Genomic DNA, 25,329 nt, shown 5'->3' with positions numbered 1-25,329 from the left:
CCCCCCCCCCCCCCCCCCCCTTTAGTTTTCTGGAATGTCTCGACGTGGCAGGGGAGAGGGAAAGCCGCCGGCCACAGAGACAATTCTAATCAGTGGGTGATAGAATATGCTACTTTTCTAAAATATAAGCTATATTAAACATATAGCCGAACACATTAAAATAAATAAATTGCATTGTCCGTAGTGTGAGACGCCTAAGACAGCGCTACAGGGAGACAGGACGGACAGCTGATCGTCCTCTCAGTGGCAGACCACGTGTAACAACACCTGCACAGGATCGGTACATCCGAACCACCGAGCCTCTTCCTAGAGCTGGCCGCCCGGACAAACTGAGCAATCTGGGGATAAGGGCCATGAGGGAGGTGACCAAGAACCCGATAGTCACTCTCACAGAGCTCTAATGTTCCTTTCCTTTGTCATTATGGGCTGTTGTGTGTAGATTGATGAGGGGAAAAAACTGTTTAATCCATTTTAGAATAAGGCTGTAACGTAACAAAATGTGGAAAAAGTCAAGGGGTCTGAATACTTTCCGAAGACCCTGTAGACCCTTTAGGCCATATATGAAGTAAGCATTATAATCCTTTTCTGTTCTAACCAGAACCTTTTATTGTAATTGTCTACAGGCTGTGTATTGTACTACTGTACTGGTCTACAGGCTGTGTATTGTACTACTGTACTGGTCTACAGGCTGTATAATGTACTACTGTACTGGTCTACAAGCTGTGTATTGTACTACTGTACTGGTCTACAGGCTGTATATTGTACTACTGTACTGGTCTACAGGCTGTGTATTGTACTACTGTACTGGTCTTCAGGCTGTGTATTGTACTACTGTACTGGTCTACAGGCTGTGTATTGTACTACTGTACTGGTCTTCAGGCTGTGTATTGTACTACTGTACTGGTCTTCAGGCTGTGTATTGTACTACTGTACTGGTCTTCAGGCTGTGTATTGTACTACTGTACTGGTCTTCAGGCTGTGTATTGTACTACTGTACTGGTCTTCAGGCTGTGTATTGTACTACTGTACTGGTCTTCAGGCTGTGTATTGTACTACTGTACTGGTCTTCAGGCTGTGTATTGTACTACTGTACTGGTCTTCAGGCTGTGTATTGTACTACTGTACTGGTCTACAGGCTGTGTATTGTACTACTGTACTAGTCTTCAGGCTGTGTATTGTACTACTGTACTGGTCTTCAGGCTGTGTATTGTACTACTGTACTGGTCTACAAGCTGTATATTGTACTACTGTACTGGTCTTCAGGCTGTGTATTGTACTACTGTACTGGTCTTCAGGCTGTGTATTGACCTACTGTACTGGTCTAGTTGTAGTGTGTTATCATACGTTCATGATGCACACTGGGAAGGAAAGGGGTCCTGTGGTTTTGTTCACTTCATACCAGTAACCTGCGTCTGTGTGTGTTTGTGCTTGTGTGCCTGTCAGCCTCTGTTTTGTGTGTGTGTGTGTGTGTGTCTGCATGTTTGTGTGTTTGTGCTCGTGTGCCTGTCTGCCTCTGTGTCTCCTCTCTCCTCCTGTCTCCTCCTCCTCTCGTCTCTTCCTCTCCTCCTGGCTTCTCCTCTCTCCTCCTGTCTCCTCCTCTCTCCTCCTGTCTCCTCCTCTCTCCTCCTGTCTCCTCCTCTCTCCTCCTGGCTCCTCCTCTCTCCTCCTGTCTCCGCTCTCCTCCTGTCTCCTCTTGTCTCCTCCTCTCTCCTCCTCTCTCCTCCTCTCTCCTCCTGGCTCCTCCTCTCTCCTCCTGGCTCCTCCTGTCTCCTCCTGTCTCCTCCTGTCTCCTCCTCTCTCCTGTCTGATAACCTGGCCAAGGCCGTGTCTGCTGCCCACAGCTTCCTCCTGAAGCACCCTGATGATGAGATGATGCAGAGGAACATGGCCTACTACAGGACTCTACCTGGAGCTGAGGAACATGGCCTACTACAGGACTCTACCTGGAGCTGAGGAACATGGCCTACTACAGGACTCTACCTGGAGCTGAGGAACATGGCCTACTACAGGACTCTACCTGGAGCTGAGGAACATGGCCTACTACAGGACTCTACCTGGAGCTGAGGAACATGGCCTACTACAGGACTCTACCTGGAGCTGAGGAACATGGCCTACTACAGGACTCTACCTGGAGCTGAGGAACATGGCCTACTACAGGACTCTACCTGGAGCTGAGGAACATGGCCTACTACAGGACTCTACCTGGAGCTGAGGAACACCTCACAGACCTGGAGACCAAGTCCTACGAGGTAATCACACATGTACAGTTGTACACACACACACACACACACACACACACACACACACACACACACACACACACACACACACACACACACACACACACACACACACACACACACACACACACACACACACACACAGGGCAAGCACGCAATTTCACACACACACACACAAGCGCCAAGAGAAAGCTGCTTTATAATGATCTCCATCGGTTAGATGGGGTTAGGGGAAAGCTGCTTTACAATGATCTCCATGGGTTAGATGGGGTTAGGAGAAAGCTGCTTTATAATGATCTCCATGGGTTAGATGGGGTTAGGGGAAAGCTGCTTTATAATGATCTCCATGGGTTAGATGGGGTTAGGGGAAAGCTGCTTTATAATGATCTCCATGGGTTAGATGGGGTTAGGAGAAAGCTGCTTTATAATGATCTCCATGGGTTAGATGGGGTTAGGGGAAAGCTGCTTTATAATGATCTCCATGGGTTAGATGGGGTTAGGGGAAAGCTGCTTTATAATGATCTCCATGGGTTAGATGGGGTTAGGGGAAAGCTGCTTTATAATGATCTCCATGGGTTAAATGGGGTTAGGGGAAAGCTGCTTTATAATGATCTCCATGGGTTAGATGGGGTTAGGAGAAAGCTGCTTTATAATGATCTCCATGGGTTAGATGGGGTTAGGGGAAAGCTGCTTTATAATGATCTCCATGGGTTAGATGGGTTTAGGGGAAAGCTGCTTTATAATGATCTCCATGGGTTAGATGAGGTTAGGGGAAAGCTGCTTTATAATGATCTCCATGGGTTAGATGGGGTTAGGGGAAAGCTGCTTTATAATGATCTCCATGGGTTAGATGGGGTTAGGGGGTATCAGGTTGACGTCATAGGAGGAAGTAAAAGCTTACTCCAAGTGTTAGGCTGAGGTCTCAGTTGCAGCCTGATCACTAGAAATAGACTTTCAGATGTTGGATGTTTGAAAAGGTCCTGAGATCGTTGATATAGGCCTTCCTTGAAGCTCACAATTATTTTATTTTTTAAAAACAGTCCGCCAACTGTGGAATCAGAGTGTGCTGCTGAGACCGCTGTGCAACAGCTGTTCATAATGCTCCAGAAAGCCACTAGAATGCTGAGAATACTTGATGTTACTTGATGGTAATAGTAAGTAATTGTTTTATTATTTTGTTTTAAAACCTCTTTGGGCTAGGGGGCAGTATTTTGACGTCTAGATGAAAAGCGTGCCCAAAGTAAACTGCCTGTTACTCAGGCCCAGAAGCTAGGATATGCATATAATTGGTAGATTTGGATAGAAAACACTCTAAAGTTTCTAAAACTGTTAAAATAATGTTTGTGAGTATAACAAAACTGATATGGCAGGCGAAAACCCGAGGACAAACCATCCCAAAAAATAATATTTTCAGCCTACCACTGTTTCCAATGGCTGTCATGTTTATTATGAGGCGAAAACCTCCCAGATTGCAGTTCCTAGGGCATCCACTAGATGTCAACAGTCTTTAGAAAGAGTTTCAGGCTTGTTTTTGGAAAAATTTGTTAGAATTTGTAATTTTTCTAAGTGGCTCCCATTTTGGCTGTAGTGTTTTCATGCACGTAGATGAGAGCGCGTTCTTTGTTGTTTATCTCCGGTCTTAAATTTGATCATTTATTTACGTATTAGGGTACCTGAGGTTTGATTATAAACTTTGTTTGACTTGTTTGGAGAAGTTTATTGGTAACGTTTGGGATTCATTTTGTATGCATTTTGAAGGAGGGAAACCGGTGGATTATTGAATGAAGCGCGCCAGCTAAACATAGTTTTTGGGGATATAAAGAAGGACTTTATCGAACAAAAGGACCATTTGTAATGTACCTGGGACCTTTTGGAGTGCCAACAGAAGAAGATCTTCAAAGGTAAGGCATTTATTATATCGCTATTTCTGACTTTCGTGGCGCACCTGCCTGGTTGAAAAATGTTTTTCATGCTTTTGTATGCGGGGCGCTGTCCTCAGATAATCGCATGGTGTCCTTTCGCCGTGAAGCCTTTTTGAAATCTGACACAGCGGCTGGATTAACAAGAAGTTAAGCTTTATTTTGATGTATGACACTTGTATTTTCATGAATGTTAAATATGACTATTTCTGTCATTTGAATTTCGCGCTCTGCAATTTCACCTGATGTTGTCGAGGTGGGTCGCTAGCGCCACGCCTAGCCATAACAGGTTTTAACCCTGTAACCACTCAGAATTAACCCTGTAATCACTCAGAATTAACCCTGTAATCACTCAGAATTAACCCTGTAATCACGCAGAATTAACCTTGTAACCACTCAGAATGAACCCTGTAACCACTCAGAATGAACCCTGTAACCACTCAGAATTAACCTTGTAACCACTCAGAATGAACCCTGTAACCACTCAGAATTAACCCTGTAACCACTCAGAATTGTAACCACTCAGAATGAACCCTGTAATCACTCAGAATTAACCCTGTAACCACTCAGAATGAACCCTGTAACCACTCAGAATTAACCCTGAAGAATTAACCCTGTAATCATGTTCATCCATATTACATCAAATTTTGATTTTGGGAGTTCTGCAGGGCTGCACGGATACAGGCTGTGTTCTGGTGCTCTGTGTTCTGGTGCTCTGTGTTCTGGTGCTCTGTGTTCTGTGTTCTGGTGCTCTGTGTTCTGGTGCTCTCTGTTCTGGTGTTCTGGTGCTCTGTGTTCTGGTGTTCTGGTGCTCTGTGTTCTGGTGCTCTCTGTTCTGGTGTTCCGGTGCTCTGTGTTCCGGTGCTCTGTGTTCCGGTGCTCCTGTGTTTCGGTGCTCTGTGTTCCGGGTGCTCTGTGTTCCGGTGCTCTGTGTTCCGGTGCTCCTGTCTTCCGGTGCTCTGTGTTCCGGTGCTCTGTGTTCCGGTGCTCCTGTGTTCCGGTGCTCTGTGTTCCGGTGCTCCTGTGTTTCGGTGCTCCTGTGTTTCGGTGCTCCTGTGTTCTGGTGTTCTGGTGCTCTGCTGCTCTGTGTTCTGCTGCTCTGTGTTCTGTGTTCTGCTGCTCTGTGTTCTGCTGCTCTGTGTTCTGCTGCTCTGTGTTCTGCTGCTCTGTGTTCTGTGTTCTGGTGCTCTGTGTTCTGTGTTCTGCTGCTCTGTGTTCTGGTGCTCTGTGTTCTGGTGCTCTGTGTTCTGTGGTCTGGTGCTCTGTGTTCTGGTGCTCTGTGTTCTGGTGCTCTGTGTTCTGGTGCTCTGTGTTCTGGTGCTCTGTGTTCTGTGTTCTGGTGTTCTGTGTTCTGGTGCTCTGTGTTCTGGTGCTCTGTGTTCTGGTGCTCTGTGTTCTGTGTTCTGGTGCTCTGTGTTCTGGTGCTCTGTGTTCTGTGTTCTGGTGTTCTGTGTTCTGCTGCTCTGTGTTCTGGTGCTCTGTGTTCTGGTGCTCTGTGTTCTGTGCTCTGTGTTCTGGTGCTCTGTGTTCTGGTGCTCTGTGTTCTGGTGCTCTGTGTTCTATGTTCTGTGTTCTGCTGCTCTGTGTTCTGGTGCTCTGTGTTCTGGTGCTCTGTGTTCTGCTGCTCTGTGTTCTGCTGCTCTGTGTTCTGGTGCTCTGTGTTCTGGTGCTCTGTGTTCTGTGGTCTGGTGCTCTGTGTTCTGTGTTCTGGTGCTCTGTGTTCTGGTGCTCTGTGTTCTGGTGCTCTGTGTTCTGGTGCTCTGTGTTCTGTGTTCTGGTGCTCTGGTGAAATAAGTCTGGTCTTCTAATCTAGTTACAATGAAGGTGTTGTAATGTTGTGTTACTGTATCACTGTGTGTGTGTGTGTTGTTGTTTCAGATGTTGTTTGTGCGAGCTGTGCTGGCGTATAACGGTGATAACTACTGTACATCACTGTCAGACATGGAACCGGCTCTGAGGGACTTCTTCAAGGTCTATGATGAGTGTCTGGCTGCTTCAGGAGGAGCCAGGGAGGTCAGAGACTTTAAATACCATCGCAGGTGAGCCTCTCTGTTAAGAAATCCCTCCATCAACCTGTCAGTCTTTTATCCCTGCAACATAGGTGAACTTACCTGTCCAAATATCAACCAAAGCTTTAGATTTTCAGAACAGGTCACTCATCATGTAAATTCCTTTCCCCTCCTCCTCCTCTCTCTCTCTCTCTACCTCCTTTCTTCCTATCTGTCTGCCTCCCTCCTTCTCTCTCTCTCTCTCTCTCTCTACCTCCTTTCTTCCTATCTGTCTGCCTCTCTCCTTCCCTCTCTCTCCCTGCCTCCTTCCTTCCCTCTCTCTCTCTCTCTCTCTCTCTCTCTACCTCCTTTCTTCCTATCTGTCTGCCTCCCTCCTTCCCTCTCTCCCTCCCAGACCACTAGACAGAGGTGTTGGAGAGGAAGGTGAGGTGAGAGGCAGAGCTGACTCCTGTGGTTGGAGGAATCATCGTGGAGAAGTTTGTAGCGTCCATGTACCACTACCTACTACAAACGTGACAGTCCTATTACTTTATGGTTACAAATACAAGTGGTATTACTGTGGTACTGCTGTGGTATTACTGTGGTACTGCTGTGGTACTGCTGTGGTATTACTGTGGTACTGCTGTGGTACTGCTGTGGTATTACTGTGGTATTACTGTGGTATTACTGTGGTATTGCTGTGGTATTGCTGTGGTACTGCTGTGGTACTGCTGTGGTATTACTGTGGTATTACTGTGGTACTGCTGTGGTACTGCTGTGGTACTGCTGTGGTATTGCTGTGGCATTGCTGTGGTATTACTGTGGTATTGCTGTGGTATTACTGTGGTATTGCTGTGGTATTGCTGTGGTATTGCTGTGGCATTGCTGTAGTACTGCTGTGGTATTGCTGTGGTGTTACTGTGGTATTACTGTGGTATTACTGTGGTACTGCTGTGGTATTACTGTGGTATTACTGTGGTACTGCTGTGGTATTACTGTGGCATTGCTGTGGTATTGCTGTGGTATTACTGTGGTATCACTGTGGTATTCTTGTGTTATTGCTGTGGTGTTACTGTGGTATTACTGTGGTATTACTGTGGTGTTGCTGTGGTATTACTGTGGTATTGCTGTGGTGTTACTGTGGTATTGCTGTGGTATTGCTGTGGTACTGCTGTGGTACTGCTGTGGTATTGCTGTGGTATTGCTGTGGTACTGCTGTGGTATTGCTGTGGTATTGCTGTGGTACTGCTGTGGTACTGCTGTGGTATTACTGTGGTACTGCTGTGGTATTGCTGTGGTGTTACTGTGGTATTACTGTGGTATTACTGTGGTGTTACTGTGGTATTGCTGTGTTATCAGTATGACACTGCACAATGTAACTACATATTTATTACAAACATTATTACACACACACACACACACACACACACACACACACACACACACACACACACACACACACACACACACACACACACACACACACACACACACACACACACACACACACACACACACAAACACACACACACACACACACACACTTGTTCTGCTGTCCTTGTGGGGCCCAAGCAATTGATTCCCATTCAAAATCCAATTTTCCCTAACCCCTAACCCTAAACCTAACCCCTAACCCTAATTCTAACCCCTAAACCTAACCCCTAACCTAAACCTAAACCTAAACCTAACCCCTAACCCTAACCTAAACCTAACCCCTAACCCTAATTCTAAGCCCTAACCTAAACCTAACCCTAAACCTAACCCCTAACCCTAAAATAGCCTTTTTCATTGTTGGGTCAGAACAAGGACAGTAAAATCCAGAACAGTGACGCTGCTCTTGCCTCCCCAGTGAATGACCTGCAGAACGCAGTGCCGTGTGTAGCCAGCTGCATGTTGTTTGACCCCAGTGATGAGGTGATGAAGAACAATGTGGTTTATTACCAGTACCACAGAGACAAGTACGGACTCAGTGACGAAGACTTCCTACCTAGATCTGACTGTTCTCTCTGCTACCGCACGGCAAGCGGTACCGGAGCGCCAAGTCTAGGTTCAAAAGCCTTCTAAACAGCTTCTACCTCCAAGCCATAAGACACCTGTACAATTAATCAAATGGCCACTGGACAGTTTGTACACTGCTGCTACTCACTGTTTATTATCTATTCATAGTCACTTCACCCCTACCTACATGTACATATTACCTCTAACCTGTACCCCCACACTGCTGCTACTCACTGTTTATTATCTATTCATAGTCACTTTACCCCTACCTACATGTACATATTACCTTAGCTAACCTGTACCCCCACACTGCTGCTACTCACTGTTTATTATCTATTCATAGTCACTTTACCCCTACCTACATGTACATATTACCTCTAACCTGTACCCCCACACTGCTGCTACTCTCTGTTTATTATCTATTCATAGTCACTTTACCCCTACCTACATGTACATATTACCTCTAACCTGTACCCCCACACTGCTGCTACTCACTGTTTATTATCTATTCATAGTCACTTCACCCCTACCTACATGTACATATTACCTTAGCTAACCTGTACCCCCACACTGCTGCTACTCACTGTTTATTATCTATTCATAGTAACTTTACCTCTACCTGCATGTACATATTACCTCTAACCTGTACCCCCACACTGCTGCTACTCTCTGTTTATTATCTATTCATAGTCACTTTACCCCTACCTACATGTACATATTACCTCTAACCTGTACCCCCACACTGCTGCTACTCACTGTTTATTATCTATTCATAGTCACTTTACCCCTACCTACATGTACATATTACCTTAGCTAACCTGTACCCCCACACTGCTGCTATTCACTGTTTATTATCTATTCATAGTCACTTTACCCCTACCTACATGTACATATTACCTCTAACCTGTACCCCCACACTGCTGCTACTCACTGTTTATTATCTATTCATAGTCACTTTACCCCTACCTACATGTACATATTACCTCTAACCTGTACCCCCACACTGCTGCTACTCACTGTTTATTATCTATTCATAGTCACTTTACCCCTACCTACATGTACATATTACCTTAGCTAACCTGTACCCCCACACTGCTGCTACTCACTGTTTATTATCTATTCATAGTCACTTTACCCCTACCTACATGTACATATTACCTCTAACCTGTACCCCCACACTGCTGCTACTCACTGTTTATTATCTATTCATAGTCACTTTACCCCTACCTACATGTACATATTACCTCTAACCTGTACCCCCACACTGCTGCTACTCACTGTTTATTATCTATTCATAGTCACTTTACCCCTACCTACATGTACATATTACCTCTAACCTGTACCCCCACACTGCTGCTACTCACTGTTTATTATCTATTCATAGTCACTTCACCCCTACCTACATGTACATATTACCTCTAACCTGTACCCCCACACTGCTGCTACTCTCTGTTTATTATCTATTCATAGTCACTTCACCCCTACCTACATGTACATATTACCTCTAACCTGTACGCCCACACTGCTGCTACTCACTGTTTATTATCTATTCATAGTCACTTTACCCCTACCTACATGTACATATTACCTCTAACCTGTACCCCCACACTGCTGCTACTCACTGTTTATTATCTATTCATAGTCACTTCACCCCTACCTACATGTACATATTACCTCTAACCTGTACGCCCACACTGCTGCTACTCACTGTTTATTATCTATTCATAGTCACTTTACCCCTACCTACATGTACATATTACCTCTAACCTGTACCCCCACACTGCTGCTACTCACTGTTTATTATCTATTCATAGTCACTTTACCCCTACCTACATGTACATATTACCTCTAACCTGTACCCCCACACTGCTGCTACTCACTGTTTATTATCTATTCATAGTCACTTCACCCCTACCTACATGTACATATTACCTCTAACCTGTACCCCCACACTGCTGCTACTCTCTGTTTATTATCTATTCATAGTCACTTTACCCCTACCTACATGTACATATTACCTTAGCTAACCTGTACCCCCACACTGCTGCTACTCTCTGTTTATTATCTATTCATAGTCACTTTACCCCTACCTACATGTACATATTACCTTAGCTAACCTGTACCCCCACACTGCTGCTACTCTCTGTTTATTATCTATTCATAGTCACTTTACCCCTACCTACATGTACATATTACCTTAGCTAACCTGTACCCCCACACTGCTGCTACTCACTGTTTATTATCTATTCATAGTCACTTCACCCCTACCTACATGTACATATTACCTCTAACCTGTACCCCCACACTGCTACTACTCACTGTTTATTATCTATTCATAGTCACTTTACCCCTACCTACATGTACATATTACCTTAGCTAACCTGTACCCCCACACTGCTGCTACTCTCTGTTTATTATCTATTCATAGTCACTTTACCCCTACCTACATGTACATATTACCTCTAACCTGTACCCCCACACTGCTGCTACTCTCTGTTTATTATCTATTCATAGTCACTTTACCCCTACCTACATGTACATATTACCTTAGCTAACCTGTACCCCCACACTGCTGCTACTCACTGTTTATTATCTATTCATAGTCACTTTACCCCTACCTACATGTACATATTACCTCTAACCTGTACCCCCACACTGCTGCTACTCACTGTTTATTATCTATTCATAGTCACTTCACCCCTACCTACATGTACATATTACCTCTAACCTGTACCCCCACACTGCTGCTACTCACTGTTTATTATCTATTCATAGTCACTTTACCCCTACCTACATGTACATATTACCTCTAACCTGTACCCCCACACTGCTGCTACTCACTGTTTATTATCTATTCATAATCACTTTACCCCTACCTACATGTACATATTACCTCTAACCTGTACCCCCACACTGCTGCTACTCACTGTTTATTATCTATTCATAGTCACTTTACCCCTACCTACATGTACATATTACCTTAGCTAACCTGTACCCCCACACTGCTGCTACTCTCTGTTTATTATCTATTCATAGTCACTTTACCCCTACCTACATGTACATATTACCTCTAACCTGTACCCCCACACTGCTGCTACTCTCTGTTTATTATCTATTCATAGTCACTTTACCCCTACCTACATGTACATATTACCTTAGCTAACCTGTACCCCCACACTGCTGCTACTCACTGTTTATTATCTATTCATAGTCACTTTACCCCTACCTACATGTACATATTACCTTAGCTAACCTGTACCCCCACACTGCTGCTACTCACTGTTTATTATCTATTCATAGTCACTTCACCCCTACCTACATGTACATATTACCTCTAACCTGTACCCCCACACTGCTGCTACTCTCTGTTTATTATCTATTCATAGTCACTTTACCCCTACCTACATGTACATATTACCTCTAACCTGTACCCCCACACTGCTGCTACTCACTGTTTATTATCTATTCATAGTCACTTTAACTCTACCTACATGTACATATTACCTTAGCTAACCTGTACCCCCACACCATCTGTCCACAAGTGTGTCTTGGTTCTTACAGAACATCTGTCCAGAAGTGTGTCTTGGTTCTTAGCAGGGCTCTCTGTCATCTTTCTGTAAACTAGGGAGAAACCCCAGATTCCTTTCAGATCACATGACCTGTGTCCAGCGGTACAATGTAACCAGTGTTTACCAGACCTCACCACAGGGTGGCGCTGATCACTCAAAACAACACAGACATGTCTAATAACCACAGATGGCAGCATGACTAGTCTAGATCAGGCGTGGCCAGGCCTCCTCCTGTAAAGCTACCCTACTGAGTGATTTTGCTCCAGTCAAACTGTAACACACATAGTTAAGCTAATGAGCTGTTCATCAGTACTTTGATGAGCTGAATCAGTTGTGTTAGAGGAGGGTTGGAACAGAAGCCAGTAGCTCTCCAGGACTGCAGCGGGAGACCCAATTTGGAGGCTCTGCCTGATCAGAGTGTAGACTTTATTTACATATTCATCAGGAAACAGCAGAGAATGCTTTCCCACGGTTACAGTCTTCAGGTTCAATACTAACTCTGTGATGTGTCTGTCTGTCTGTCTGTCTGTGTCTGTCTGTCTGTCTGTCTGTCTGTCTGTCTGTCTGTCTGTCTGTCTGTCTGTCTGTCTGTCTGTCTGTCTGTCTGTGTGTGTGTACAGGGGGAAGTGGAGTTTCTAGATGAGTTCCTGGATGCTTCGGATCAGTAGCACGTACTGAAAAGAAAGAAAGAGGAAAACACTAAACTAAACGACAGAAACAAGCGAAGGCAGGAGGGTTTCCCAGCATGCAGCGGGGTAATATGACATTCTAAATAATTATTTGTATATTTCTAGATCATGCGCACTACCGTACAGTACAGAGGTATGGCAGTGAGTGATACTGTGGTATTAAATTGATGATGATGATGATGAGGAGGATAATAATGTGGCCATTCACCTTTATATATGTGCACTCCCCTCTGTCTATTGTCCATGTTTTTAATCAAACTGATCACTGCCTTACAGGGGAGGCTGGTGAGGGGAGGACGGCTCATAATAATGTCTGGAATGGATCAAATGGAATGACATCAAACACCTGGAAACCATCTGTTTGATGTATTTGATACCATTCCACCATCTGCTCCAGTCGTTACCACGGTACCGTCCTCCCCTATTAAGGTGTTTGATGTATTTCCACTCATTCAGCTCAAGCCATTACTACAAGCCCGTCCTCCCCAATTAAGGTGCCACCAACCCCCTGTGCTGATTTTACAAGGAAATATAGAAATACATTCACATGGTTCTTTTACAATAAGATCACATGGTGAAACCCAGCCCCCTCCAGTGGTCATTGCTGTCTGTTTGGTATTAAAGTCATAGGGTCCGATTCAACCATTCCTACGCAAGCCATTCATACCCACTTCTCAGTACTTGCTATTGTCATGTCCTGGCCATAGAGAGCTCTTATTTTCTATGGTAGAGTAGGTCAGGGCATGACTGGGGGTTTTTCTAGTTATTATTTTCTATGTGGGGTTCTAGTTTAGTTTTTCTATGTTTGGGTGTATGGTATGATTCCCAATTAGAGGCAGCTGGCTATCGTTGTCTCTAATTGGGGATCATACTTAAGTAGCATTTTTTCTTCCACCTGTGGGTTATGGGAAATTGTTTAGAGTTAGTGCACGTAGCATCTCTGTCGTCACGGTTTGTTTATTCTTTATTTGTTTTGTCTTTGCTTAAGTTTCACTATTAATAAATTATGTGGAACTCAACATACGCTGCGCCTTGGTCCGTTTCTGCAAACGAACGTGACAGCTATTCATATTTACCTTATGCAGGTGCGTAACGGGCCTAGCAGGCGTGGTTCCCTTCGCGCGCGGAATAAAGTTAATTCAACTGTTAAAAACCCTCCCACTTGCTGGCCAACTGTTTTTCCCGTGTAGTTTTCATTCAATAGGATTTTCAGTACATTTATCTAAAGCCATCCCTTTAAATGTGGTGTACCTTTAATTATACATTTCTCCACAGACTCATTAGAATATATGGAGAGAATGGGTTCAGAATATTAGCGATCAATGTAAATACACGCCATTAAAATACAGGCCATTAAAATACAGGCATATTCGTCTCATTTTCAGCACCAATTGGTAGATTAAAAAAATACTCTGATCTTCTATATTATTTAAGGTTATTATTGTATTTCTCAAACCATGAAATATTGGAAGGAGAGAAAAGTGTACACTAAGGTTTGAACAGTTGTCCTGTAAATCTAATAATCCTCACGAATCATAGAACTGTGTTGACAACCATCGTGAACCATGCACCAGGTTTAAATTATATTTATAGTCTGTGTTACATAATTATTAAAATAGGTTGCATTTTCTCAAACGAATTTACATCTTGTAATGCATTAGTCTAATATGATACACTATTGTTAGTGATCCTCAGCAACAACCACACGAACGTGACAGAAGAAAGAAAGGTAAACTAACGATGCAATGAAATGACGCAAAATATAAGAAGACTAACACTAAAGTCAGTGACCGTTATACAAGTACAGTTGAAGTCGGAGTTTACATACACCTTACCCAAATGCATTTAAACTCAGTTTTTCCCAATTCCTGACATTTAATCCTAGTAAAAATGTCCTGTCAGAATAATAGTAGAGAGAGTGATTTATTTCAGCTTTTATTTATTTAATCACATTCCCAGTGGGTCAGAAGTTTACACACACTCAATTAGTATTTGGTAGCATTTCCTTTAAATTGTTTAACTTGGGTCAAACGTTTTGGGTAGCCTTCCACAAGCTTCCCACAATAAGTTGGGTGAATTTTGTCCCATTCCTCCTGACAGAGCTGGTGTAACTGAGTCAGGTTTGTAGGCCTCCTTGCTCGCACATGCTTTTTCAGTTCTGCCCACAAATGTTCTATAGGATTGAGGTCAGGGCTTTGTGATGGCCACTCCAATACCTGGACTTTGTTGTCCTTAAGCCATTTTTCCACAACTTTGGAAATATGCTTGGGGTCATTGTCCATTTGGAAGACCCATTTGCGACCAAGCTTTAACTTCCTGACTGAGATGTTGCTTCAATATATCCACATGATTTTCCTTTCTCATGATGCCATCTATTTTGTGAAGTGCACCTGTCCCTCCTGCAGCAAAGCACCCCCACAACATGATGCTGCCACCCCCGTGCTTCACGGTTGGGATGGTTTCTTCGGCTTGCAAGCATCCCCCTTTTTCCTCCAAACATAACGATGGTCATTATGGCCAAACAGTTCTATTTTTGTTTCATCAGACCAGAGGACATTTCTCCAAAAAGTACAATCTTTGTCCCCATGTGCAGTTGCAAACCGTAGTCTGGCTTTTTTATGGCGGTTTTAGAGCAGTGGCTTCTTTCTTGCTGAGCGGTCTTTCAGGTTATATCGATATAGGACTCGTTCTACTGTGGATATAGATACTTTTGTTCCTGTTTCCTTCGGGCATCTTCACAAGGTCCTTTGCTGTTGTTCTGGGATTGATTTGCACTTTTCGCACCAAAGTACGTTAATCTCTAGGAGACAGAACGTGTCTCCTTCCTGAGCGGTATGACGGCTGCGTGATCCCATGGTGTTTATACTTGCGTACTATTGTTTGTACAGCTGAACGTGGTACCTTCAGGCATTTGGAAATTGCTCCCAAGGATGAACCAGACTTGTGAAGGTCAACAATTTTTTTCTGAGGTCTTGGCTGATTTATTTTGATTTTCCCATGATGTCAAGCAAAGAGGCACTGAGTTTGAAGGTAGGCCTTGAAAAACATCCACAGGTACACCTCCAATTAACTCAAATGATGTCAATTAGCCTATCAGAAGCTTCTAAAGCCATGACATCATTTTCTAGAATTTTCCAAGCTGTTTAAAGGCACAGTCAACTTAGTGTATGTAAACTTCTGACCCACTGGAATTGTGATACAGTGAATTATAAGTGAAATAATCTGTCTGTAAACAATTGTTGGAAAAATTACTTGTGTCATGCACAAAGTAGATGTCCTAACCGACTTGCCAAAACTATAGTTAGTTAACAAGACATTTGTGGAGTGGTTGAAAAACAAGTTTTAATGACTCCAACCTAAGTGTATGTAAACTTCCCACTTCAACTGTATGTGTGTATAACTGACGGGGGCCACTGATAGTGACTAACATTTAACATGGTACAAATTGTAAAAATATTAATACAGGGAAATCGTAAATCAACTCTATGTTTGACGCTATACTTCGATTTGCGCCCATTGGCTCTTCAAATATCATCCCAAATTATAAGGCCAGCATTTCATAAACCTCACTGTGGGAAAGGTGATATGTTGATATGCTTCAGTTAGCTGCCATGTGACTGGTTTCACATTTGTCTCCAGTGATAAGGTAAAATAGAGCTAAAACAATTGTAATTTATATTTATATTTATATATTTATATTTACAATCAAAACTGCTTACTCATTTACCTAGCTCTTAACAATAGCGCTTATCAATTTGTAAATTACAGTGGAAGGAGAGTGCAACGCTCTAACCACTAGGCTACCTGCCGCCCCTCAGTGGAGGAGAGTCCACGCTCTAACCACTAGGCTACCTGCCGCCCCTCAGTGGAGGAGAGTCCAACGCTCTAACCACTAGGCTACCTGCCGCCCTCAGGTGGATGGAGAGTCCAACGCTCTAACCACTAGGCTACCTGCCGCCCCTCAGTGGAAGGAGAGTCCAACGCTCTAACCACTAGGCTACCTGCCGCCCCTCAGTGGAAGGAGAGTCCAACGCTCTAACCACTAGGCTACCTGCCGCCCCTCAGTGGAAGGAGAGTCCAACGCTCTAACCACTAGGCTACCTGCCGCCCCTCAGTGGAAGGAGAGTCCAACGCTCTAACCACTAGGCTACCTGCCGCCCCTCAGTGGATGGAGAGTCCAACGCTCTAACCACTAGGCTACCTGCCGCCCCTCAGTGGAAGGAGAGTCCAACGCTCTAACCACTAGGCTACCTGCCGCCCTCAGTGGAAGGAGAGTCCAACGCTCTAACCACTAGGCTACCTGCCGCCCCTCAGTGGATGGAGAGTCCAACGCTCTAACCACTAGGCTACCTGCCGCCCCTCAGTGGAAGGAGAGTCCAACGCTCTAACCACTAGGCTACCTGCCGCCCCTCAGTGGAAGGAGAGTCCAACGCTCTAAACCACTAGGCTACCTGCCGCCCCTCAGTGGAAGGAGAGTCCAACGCTCTAACCACTAGGCTACCTGCCGCCCCTCAGTGGAAGGAGAGTCCAACGCTCTAACCACTAGGCTACCTGCCGCCCCTCAGTGGAAGGAGAGTCCAACGCTCTAACCACTAGGCTACCTGCCGCCCCTCAGTGGAAGGAGAGTGCAACGCTCTAACCACTAGGCTACCTGCCGCCCCTCAGTGGAAGGAGAGTCCAACGCTCTAACCACTAGGCTACCTGCCGCCCCTCAGTGGATGGAGAGTCCAACGCTCTAACCACTAGGCTACCTGCCGCCCCTCAGTGGAATGGAGAGTCCAACGCTCTAACCACTAGGCTACCTGCCGCCCCTCAGTGGAAGGAGAGTCCAACGCTCTAACCACTAGGCTACCTGCCGCCCCTCAGTGGAAGGAGAGTCCAACGCTCTAACCACTAGGCTACCTGCCGCCCCTCAGTGGAAGGAGAGTCCAACGCCTTAACCACTAGGCTACCTGCCGCCCCTCAGTGGAAGGAGAGTCAACGCTCTAACCACTAGGCTACCTGCCGGCCCCTCAGTGGAATGGAGAGTCCAACGCTCTAACCACTAGGCTACCTGCCGCCCTCAGTGGAAGGAGAGTCCAACGCTCTAACCACTAGGCTACCTGCCGCCCCTCAGTGGAAGGAGAGTCCAACGCTCTAACCACTAGGCTACCTGCCGCCCCTCAGTGGAAAGGAGAGTCCAACGCTCTAACCACTAGGCTACCTGCCGCCCCTCAGTGGAAGGGAGAGTCCAACGCTCTAAACCACTAGGCTACCTGCCGCCCATCCGTGATGAGAAGTCCAACGCTGGCTAACCACTAGGCTACCTGCCGCCCCTCAGTGGAAGGAGAGTCCAACGCTCTAACCACTAGGCTACCTGCCGCCCTCAGTGGATGGAGAGTCCAACGCTCTAACCACATAGGCTACCTGCCGCCCCTCAGTGGAAGGAGAGTCCAACGCTCTACCACTAGGCTACCTGCCGCCCCTCAGTGGGATGGAGAGTCCACGCTCTAACCACTAGGCTACCTGCCGCCCCTCAGTGGAAGGAGAGTCCAACGCTCTAACCACTAGGCTACCTGCCGCCCCTCAGTGGAGGGAGAGTCCAACGACTCTAAACCACTAGGCTACCTGCCGCCCCTCAGTGGAAGGAGAGGTCCAACGCTCTAACCACTATGGCTACCTGCGGCCCCTCAGTGGATGGAGAGTCCAACGACTCTAACCACTAGGCTACCTGCCGCCCCTCAGTGGAGGAGAGTCCAACGCTCTAACCACTAGGCTACCTGCCGCCCCTCAGTGGAAGGAGAGTCCAACGATCTAACCACTAGGCTACCTGCCGCCCTCATTGTGGAAAGGAGAGTCCAACGCTCTAACCACTAGGCTACCTGCCGCCCCTCAGTGGAAGGAGAGTCCAACGCTCTAACCACTAGGCTACCTGCCGCCCCTCAGTGGAAGGAGAGTCCAACGCTCTAACCACTAGGCTACCTGCCGCCCCTCAGTGGAAGGAGAGTCCAACGCTCTAACCACTAGGCTACCTGCCGCCCCTCAGTGGAAGGAGAGTCCAACGCTCTAACCACTAGGCTACCTGCCGCCCCTCAGTGGATGGAGAGTCCAACGCTCTAACCACTAGGCTACCTGCCGCCCCTCAGTGGAAGGAGAGTCCAACGCTCTAACCACTAGGCTTACCTGCCGCCCCTCAGTGGAAGGAGAGTCCACGCTCTAACCACTAGGCTACCTGCCGCCCCTCAGTGGAGGAGAGTCCAACGCTCTAACCACTAGGCTACCTGCCGCCCCCTCAGTGGAAGGTAGAGTCCAACGCTCTAAACCACTAGGCTACCTGCCGCCCCTCAGTGGAAGGAGAGTCCAACGCTCTAACCACTAGGCTACCTGCCGCCCCTCAGTGGAAGGAGAGTCCAACGCTCTAACCACTAGGCTACCTGCCGCCCCTCAGTGGAAGGAGAGTCCAACGCTCTAACCACTAGCTACCTGCCGCCCTCAGTGGAAGGAGAGTGCAACGCTCTAACCACTAGGCTACCTGCCGCCCCTCAGTGGAAGGAGAGTGCCAACGCTCTAACCACTAGGCTACCTGCCGCCCCTCAGTGGAAGGAGAGTCCAACGCTTAACCACTAGGCTACCTGCCGCCCCTCAGTGGAAGGAGAGTCCAACGCTCTAACCACTAGGCTACCTGCCGCCCCTCAGTGGATGGAGAGTCCAACGCTCTAACCACTAGGCTACCTGCCGCCCCTCAGTGGAAGGAGAGTCCAACGCTCTAACCACTAGGCTACCTGCCGCCCCTCAGTGGAAGGAGAGTCCAACGCTCTAACCACTAGGCTACCTGCCGCCCCTCAGTGGAAGGAGAGTCCAACGCTCTAACCACTAGGCTACCTGCCGCCCCTCAGTGGAAGGAGAGTCCAACGCTCTAACCACTAGGCTACCTGCCGCCCCTCAGTGGAAGGAGAGTCCAACGCTCTAACCACTAGGCTACCTGCCGCCCCTCAGTGGAAGGAGAGTCCAACGCTCTAACCACTAGGCTACCTGCCGCCCCTCAGTGGAAGGAGAGTCCAACGCTCTAACCACTAGGCTACCTGCCGCCCCTCAGTGGAAGGAGAGTCCAACGCTCTAACCACTAGGCTACCTGCCGCCCCTCAGTGGAATGGAGAGTCCAACGCTCTAACCACTAGGCTACCTGCCGCCCCCTCAGTGGAAGGAGAGTCCAACGCTCTAACCACTAGGCTACCTGCCGCCCCTCAGTGGAAGGAGAGTCCAACGCTCTAACCACTAGGCTACCTGCGCCCCTCAGTGGAAGGAGAGTCCAACGCTCTAACCACTAGGCTACCTGCCGCCCCTCAGTGGAAGGAGAGTCCACGCTTCTAACCACTAGGCTACCTGCCGCCCCTCCGTGGAAGGAGAGTCCAACGCTCTAACCACTAGGCTACCTGCCGCCCCTCAGTGGAAGGAGAGTCCAACGCTCTAACCACTAGGCTACCTGCCGCCCCTCAGTGGAAGGAGAGTCCAACGCTCTAACCACTAGGCTACCTGCCGCCCCTCAGTGGATGGAGAGTCCAACGCTCTAACCACTAGGCTACCTGCCGCCCTCAGTGGAAGGAGAGTCCAACGCTCTAACCACTAGGCTACCTGCCGCCCCTCAGTGGTTCCCCTTCCCCCCCCCCCCGGAAGGAGAGTCCAACGCTCTAACCACTAGGCTACCTGCCGCCCCTCAGTGGATGGAGAGTCCAACGCTCTAACCACTAGGCTACCTGCCGCCCCTCAGTGGAAGGAGAGTCCAACGCTCTAACCACTAGGCTACCTGCCGCCCCTCAGTGGAAGGAGAGTCCAACGCTCTAACCACTAGGCTACTGCCGCCCCTCAGTGGAAGGAGAGTCCAACGCTCTAACCACTAGGCTACCTGCCGCCCCTCAGTGGAAGGAGAGTCCAACGATTCTAACCACTAGGCTACCTGCCGCCCCTCAGTGGAAGGAGAGTCCAACGCTCTAACCACTAGGCTACCTGCCGCCCCTCAGTGGAAGGAGAGTGCAACGCTCTAACCACTAGGCTACCTGCCGCCCCTCAGTGGAAGGAGAGTCCAACGCTCTAACCACTAGGCTACCTGCCGCCCCTCAGTGGAAGGAGAGTCCAACGCTCTAACCACTAGGCTACCTGCCGCCCCTCAGTGGATGGAGAGTCCAACGCTCTAACCACTAGGCTACCTGCCGCCCCTCAGTGGAAGGAGAGTCCAACGCTCTAACCACTAGGCTACCTGCCGCCCCTCAGTGGAAGGAGAGTCCAACGCTCTAACCACTAGGCTACCTGCCGCCCCTCAGTGGAAGGAGAGGTCCAACGCTCTAACCACTAGGCTACCTGCCGCCCTCAGTGGAAGGAGAGTCCAACGCTCTAAACCACTAGGCTACCTGCCGCCCCTCAGTGGAAGGAGAGTCCAACGCTCTAACCACTAGGCTACCTGCCCGCCCCTCAGTGGATGGAGAGTCCCAACGCTCTAACCACTAGGCTACCTGCCGCCCCTCAGTGGAAGGAGAGTCCCAACGCTCTAACCACTAGGCTACCTGCCGCCCCTCAGTGGAAGGAGAGTCCAACGCTCTAACCACTAGGCTACCTGCCGCCCCTCAGTGGAAGGAGAGTCCAACGCTCTAACCACTAGGCTACCTGCCGCCCCTCAGTGGAAGGAGAGTCCAACGCTCTAACCACTAGGCTACCTGCCGCCCCTCAGTGGATGGAGAGTCCAACGCTCTAACCACTAGGCTACCTGCCGCCCCCAGTGGAAGGAGAGGTCCAACGCTCTAACCACTAGGGCTACCTGCCCGCCCCTCAGTGGATGGAGAGTCCAACGCTCTAACCACTAGGCTACCTGCCGCCCCTCAGTGGATGGAGAGTCCAACGCTCTAACCACTAGGCTACCTGCCGCCCCTCAGTGGAAGGAGAGGTCCAACGCTCTAACCACTAGGCTACCTGCCGCCCCTCAGTGGAAGGAGAGTCCAACGCTCTAACCACTAGGCTACCTGCCGCCCCTCAGTGGATGGAGAGTCCAACGCTCTAACCACTAGGCTACCTGCCGCCCCTCAGTGGAAGGAGAGTCCAACGCTCTAACCACTAGGCTACCTGCCGCCCCTCAGTGGAAGGAGAGTCCAACGATCTAACCACTAGGCTACCTGCCGCCCCTCAGTGGAAGGAGAGTCCAACGCTCTAACCACTAGGCTACCTGCCGCCCCTCAGTGGAAGGAGAGTCCAACGCTCTAACCACTAGGCTACCTGCCGCCCCTCAGTGGAAGGAGAGTCCAACGCTCTAACCACTAGGCTACCTGCCGCCCCTCAGTGGAAGGAGAGTCCAACGCTCTAACCACTAGGCTACCTGCCGCCCCTCAGTGGATGGAGAGCCAACGCTCTAACCACTAGGCTACCTGCCGCCCCTCAGTGGAAGGAGAGTCCAACGCTCTAACACTAGGCTTACCTGGCCGCCCCTCCAGTGGAAGGAGAGTCCAACGCTCTAACATAGGCTACCTGCCGCCCCTCAGTGGAAGGAGAGGTCCACCGCTCTAACCACTAGGCTTACTGCCGCCCTCAGTGGAAGGAGAGGTCCAACGCTCTAACCCTAGGCTACCTGCCGCCCCCTCAGTGGAAGGAGAGTCCAACGCTCTAACCACTAGGCTACTGCCGCCCCTCAGTGGAAGGAGAGTCCAACGCTCTAACCACTAGGCTACCTGCCGCCCCTCGGGGAAGGAGAGTCCAACGCTCTAACCACTAGGCTACCTGCCGCCCCTCAGTGGAAGGAGAGTCCAACGCTCTAACCACTAGGCACCTGCCGCCCCTCAGTGAAGGAGAGTCCAACGCTCAACCACTAGGCTACCTGCCGCCCCCTCAGTGGAAGGAGAGTCAACGCTCTAACCACTAGGCTACCTGCCGCCCCTCAGTGGAAGGAGAGTCCAACGATCTAACCACTAGGCTACCTGCCGCCCCTCAGTGGAGGAGAGTCCAACGCTCTAACCACTAGGCTACCTGCCGCCCCCTCAGTGGAAGGAGAGTCCAACGCTCTAACACTAGGCTACCTGCCGCCCCTCAGTGGATGGAGAGTCCAACGCTCTAACCACTAGGCTACCTGCCGCCCCTCAGTGGAAGGAGAGTTCCAACGCTCTAACCACTAGGCTACCTGCCGCCCCTCAGTGGAAGGAGAGTCCCAACGCTCTAACCACTAGGCTACCTGCCGCCCCTCAGTGGAAGGAGAGTCCAAACGCTCTAACCACTAGGCTACCTGCCGCCCCTCAGTGGAAGGAGAGTCCAACGCTCTAACCACTAGGCTACCTGCCGCCCCTCAGTGGATGGAGAGTCCACGCTCTAACCCACTAGGCTACCTGCCGCCCCTCAGTGGAAGGAGAGTCCAACGCTCTAACCACTAGGCTACCTGCCGCCCCTCAGTGGAAGGAGAGTCCAACGCTCTAACCACTAGGCTACCTGCCGCCCCTCAGTGGAAGGAGAGTCCAACGCTCTAACCACTAGGCTACCTGCCGCCCCTCAGTGGATGGAGAGTCCAACGCTCTAACCACTACGCTACTGTGAATATTATTTCTATCAGAAATAAATAGTAAATAGAAGTTGTTCCACTTGGAACTGAAAGGTTGTTCGACCTTATTCATCATTGTTTCATCGCGCGTACAATTGGTGGAATTATAAGGGAATTAAATCAAGGTCAGAATAAGGCATATCTGTAGACACAACTGCCGTTGAGTGATTTAGGGCTATATTGTCAACCCCTACTTCCTGGTAGGCTCACTACAGGAAAAAGAGGGATACATACATTAACAATTCCAGACAACATATCAACTACCTCAGTCCAAAATTCTTCGGGGCTCTGAAGTCGGTCTTTAGGAGCTTTCTGGCAAAATCAAGACAGTTTTGTGCGTCTGTCAGCTGCACAAGTGGAGGGTATGGAGTACCTCTGGGTACCCCTCAGCGACGATAGACTTCCTGACTAGATCGGTAAGGCACACACATAAACAAACACACATATTATACACACATATTTCAACACAAATGCGCACACACACAGACAGACATACTGTAACGTCTGCTTCCAACTCACACTCTCAAACACATAGATCCCCTGAACGCTGCTCACTCTCCAGATCCCAATCACCTGAATTCTGATCAGCTGTTCACACACCTATATGTCATTTACACACACTATTTAGTTCAGTTCTTTGCACCCCATCATTGTGAGGTATTGTTTGTTTTGATACACAGTCTAGTCGGAGCTCTGTTTATTTCCGTATTAGTCCTCCCGTGTATCGTAGTTTTTGGCCATCCTCACTAACGATGCCTTTTTTTTTTGTTTGCCTATTCCCTGCCTGTACTTTTGCCTATCATATTTCCTGTTATCTACCTATTGCCTGATCTCCCGGACTACGTTACTAGCCTTTTCCCTGCCTGTACTGTTACCTTTTTGGACCTCCTGTGTCTGACCTTCTGCCTGCCCCTGGACCCAGCTACCTGCCTCCTCCTGTGTATGACCTTCTGCCTGCCCCTGGACCCAGCTACCTGCCTCCTCCTGTGTCTGACCTTCTGCCTGCCCCTGGACCCAGCTACCTGCCTCCTCCTGTGTATGACCTTCTGCCTTCCCCTGGACCCAGCTACCTGCCTCCTCCTGTGTCTGACCTTCTGCCTGCCCCTGGACCCAGCTACTTGCCTCCTCCTGTGTATGACCTTCTGCCTGCCCCTGGACCCAGCTACCTGCCTCCTCCTGTGTATGACCTTCTGCCTGCCCCTGGACCCAGCTACCTGCCTCCTCCTGTGTATGACCTTCTGCCTGCCCCTGGACCCAGCTACCTGCCTCCTCCTGTGTCTGACCTTCTGCCTGCTCCTGGACCCAGCTACCTGCCTCCTCCTGTGTCTGACCTTCTGCCTGCCCCTGGACCCAGCTACCTGCCTCCTCCTGTGTCTGACCTTCTGCCTGCCCCTGGACCCAGCTACCTGACTCCTCCTGTGGTCCTTTACTAATAAACACCTGCTGCACCCAGCTACCTGCCTCCTCCTGTGGTCCTTTACTAATAAACACCTGCTGCACCCAGCTACCTGCCTCCTCCTGTGGTCCTTTACTAATAAACACCTGCTGCACCCAGCTACCTGCCTCCTCCTGTGGTCCTTTACTAATAAACACCTGCTGCACCCAGCTACCTGCCTCCTCCTGTGGTCCTTTACTAATAAACACCTGCTGCACCCAGCTACCTGCCTCCTACTGTGGTCCTTTACTAATAAACACCTGCTGCACCCAGCTACCTGCCTCCTCCTGTGGTCCTTTACTAATAAACACCTGCTGCACCCAGCTACCTGCCTCCTCCTGTGGTCCTTTACTAATAAACACCTGCTGCACCCAGCTACCTGCCTCCTCCTGTGGTCCTTTACTAATAAACATGTGCTGCGCCCTGAACTTGAAACCAGCTCCCTGTCTCCCCTCCTGTTCATTACACATACAGTGGGAAAGTATTCAGACCCCTTGACCTTTTCCACATTTTGTTACGTTACAGCCTTATTCTAAAATGGATTACATTTATTTTTTACTCGAGACTTCCTGGGTATGACGCTACAAGCTTGGCACACCTGTATTTGGCGAGTTTCTCCCATTTTTTTCTGCAGATCCTCTCAAGCTCTGTCAGGATGGATGGGGAGCGTCACTGCACAGCTATTTTTAGATCTCTCCAGAGATGTTTGATCGGGTTCCAGTCCGGGCTCTGACTGGGTCACTCAAGGACCATCAGAAACGTGTCCCGAAGCCACTCCTGTGTTGTCTTGGCTGTGTGCTCAGGGTCCAGTGGTGGAAAAAGTAGCCAATTGTCATACTTGAGTAAAAGTAAAAATACCTTAATAGAAAATGTATAAATCATTTCAAATTCCTTATATTAAGCAGATGGCACAATGTTCTTGTTTTTTAAATGAACAAATAGCCA

At 48.4% G+C, this 25,329-nt stretch overlaps 1 protein-coding gene across 1 annotated transcript; it reads left to right on the top strand.

The window, feature by feature from the left end:
• The first annotated feature begins 1,746 nt into the window (after nt 1-1,746).
• On the top strand, nt 1,747-8,135 carry LOC115175348 (cartilage-associated protein-like). Its single transcript, XM_029734560.1, has 5 exons — nt 1,747-1,884; nt 2,181-2,249; nt 6,038-6,198; nt 6,563-6,596; nt 7,997-8,135. Exons 1-5 carry the CDS (start codon nt 1,870-1,872, stop codon nt 7,997-7,999), a joined length of 282 nt encoding a protein of 93 aa, XP_029590420.1. The 5' UTR covers nt 1,747-1,869; the 3' UTR covers nt 8,000-8,135.
• Nucleotides 8,136-25,329: the final 17,194 nt, after the last annotated feature.

Source organism: Salmo trutta, chromosome 36 (genome assembly GCF_901001165.1).
Source record: "Salmo trutta chromosome 36, fSalTru1.1, whole genome shotgun sequence".
Lineage (NCBI taxonomy): Eukaryota > Metazoa > Chordata > Actinopteri > Salmoniformes > Salmonidae > Salmo > Salmo trutta.
The sequence above is the reverse complement of the archived record's forward strand: the minus strand, read 5'-3'. Positions and strand labels throughout refer to the sequence as shown.

Coding starts and splice junctions, on each gene's coding strand:
- LOC115175348 (XM_029734560.1), top strand. Junction 2,250..6,037: donor TGGAGACCAAGTCCTACGAG/GTAATCACACAT, acceptor TTGTTGTTTCAG/ATGTTGTTTGTGCGAGCTGT. Junction 6,199..6,562: donor GACTTTAAATACCATCGCAG/GTGAGCCTCTCT, acceptor TCTCCCTCCCAG/ACCACTAGACAGAGGTGTTG.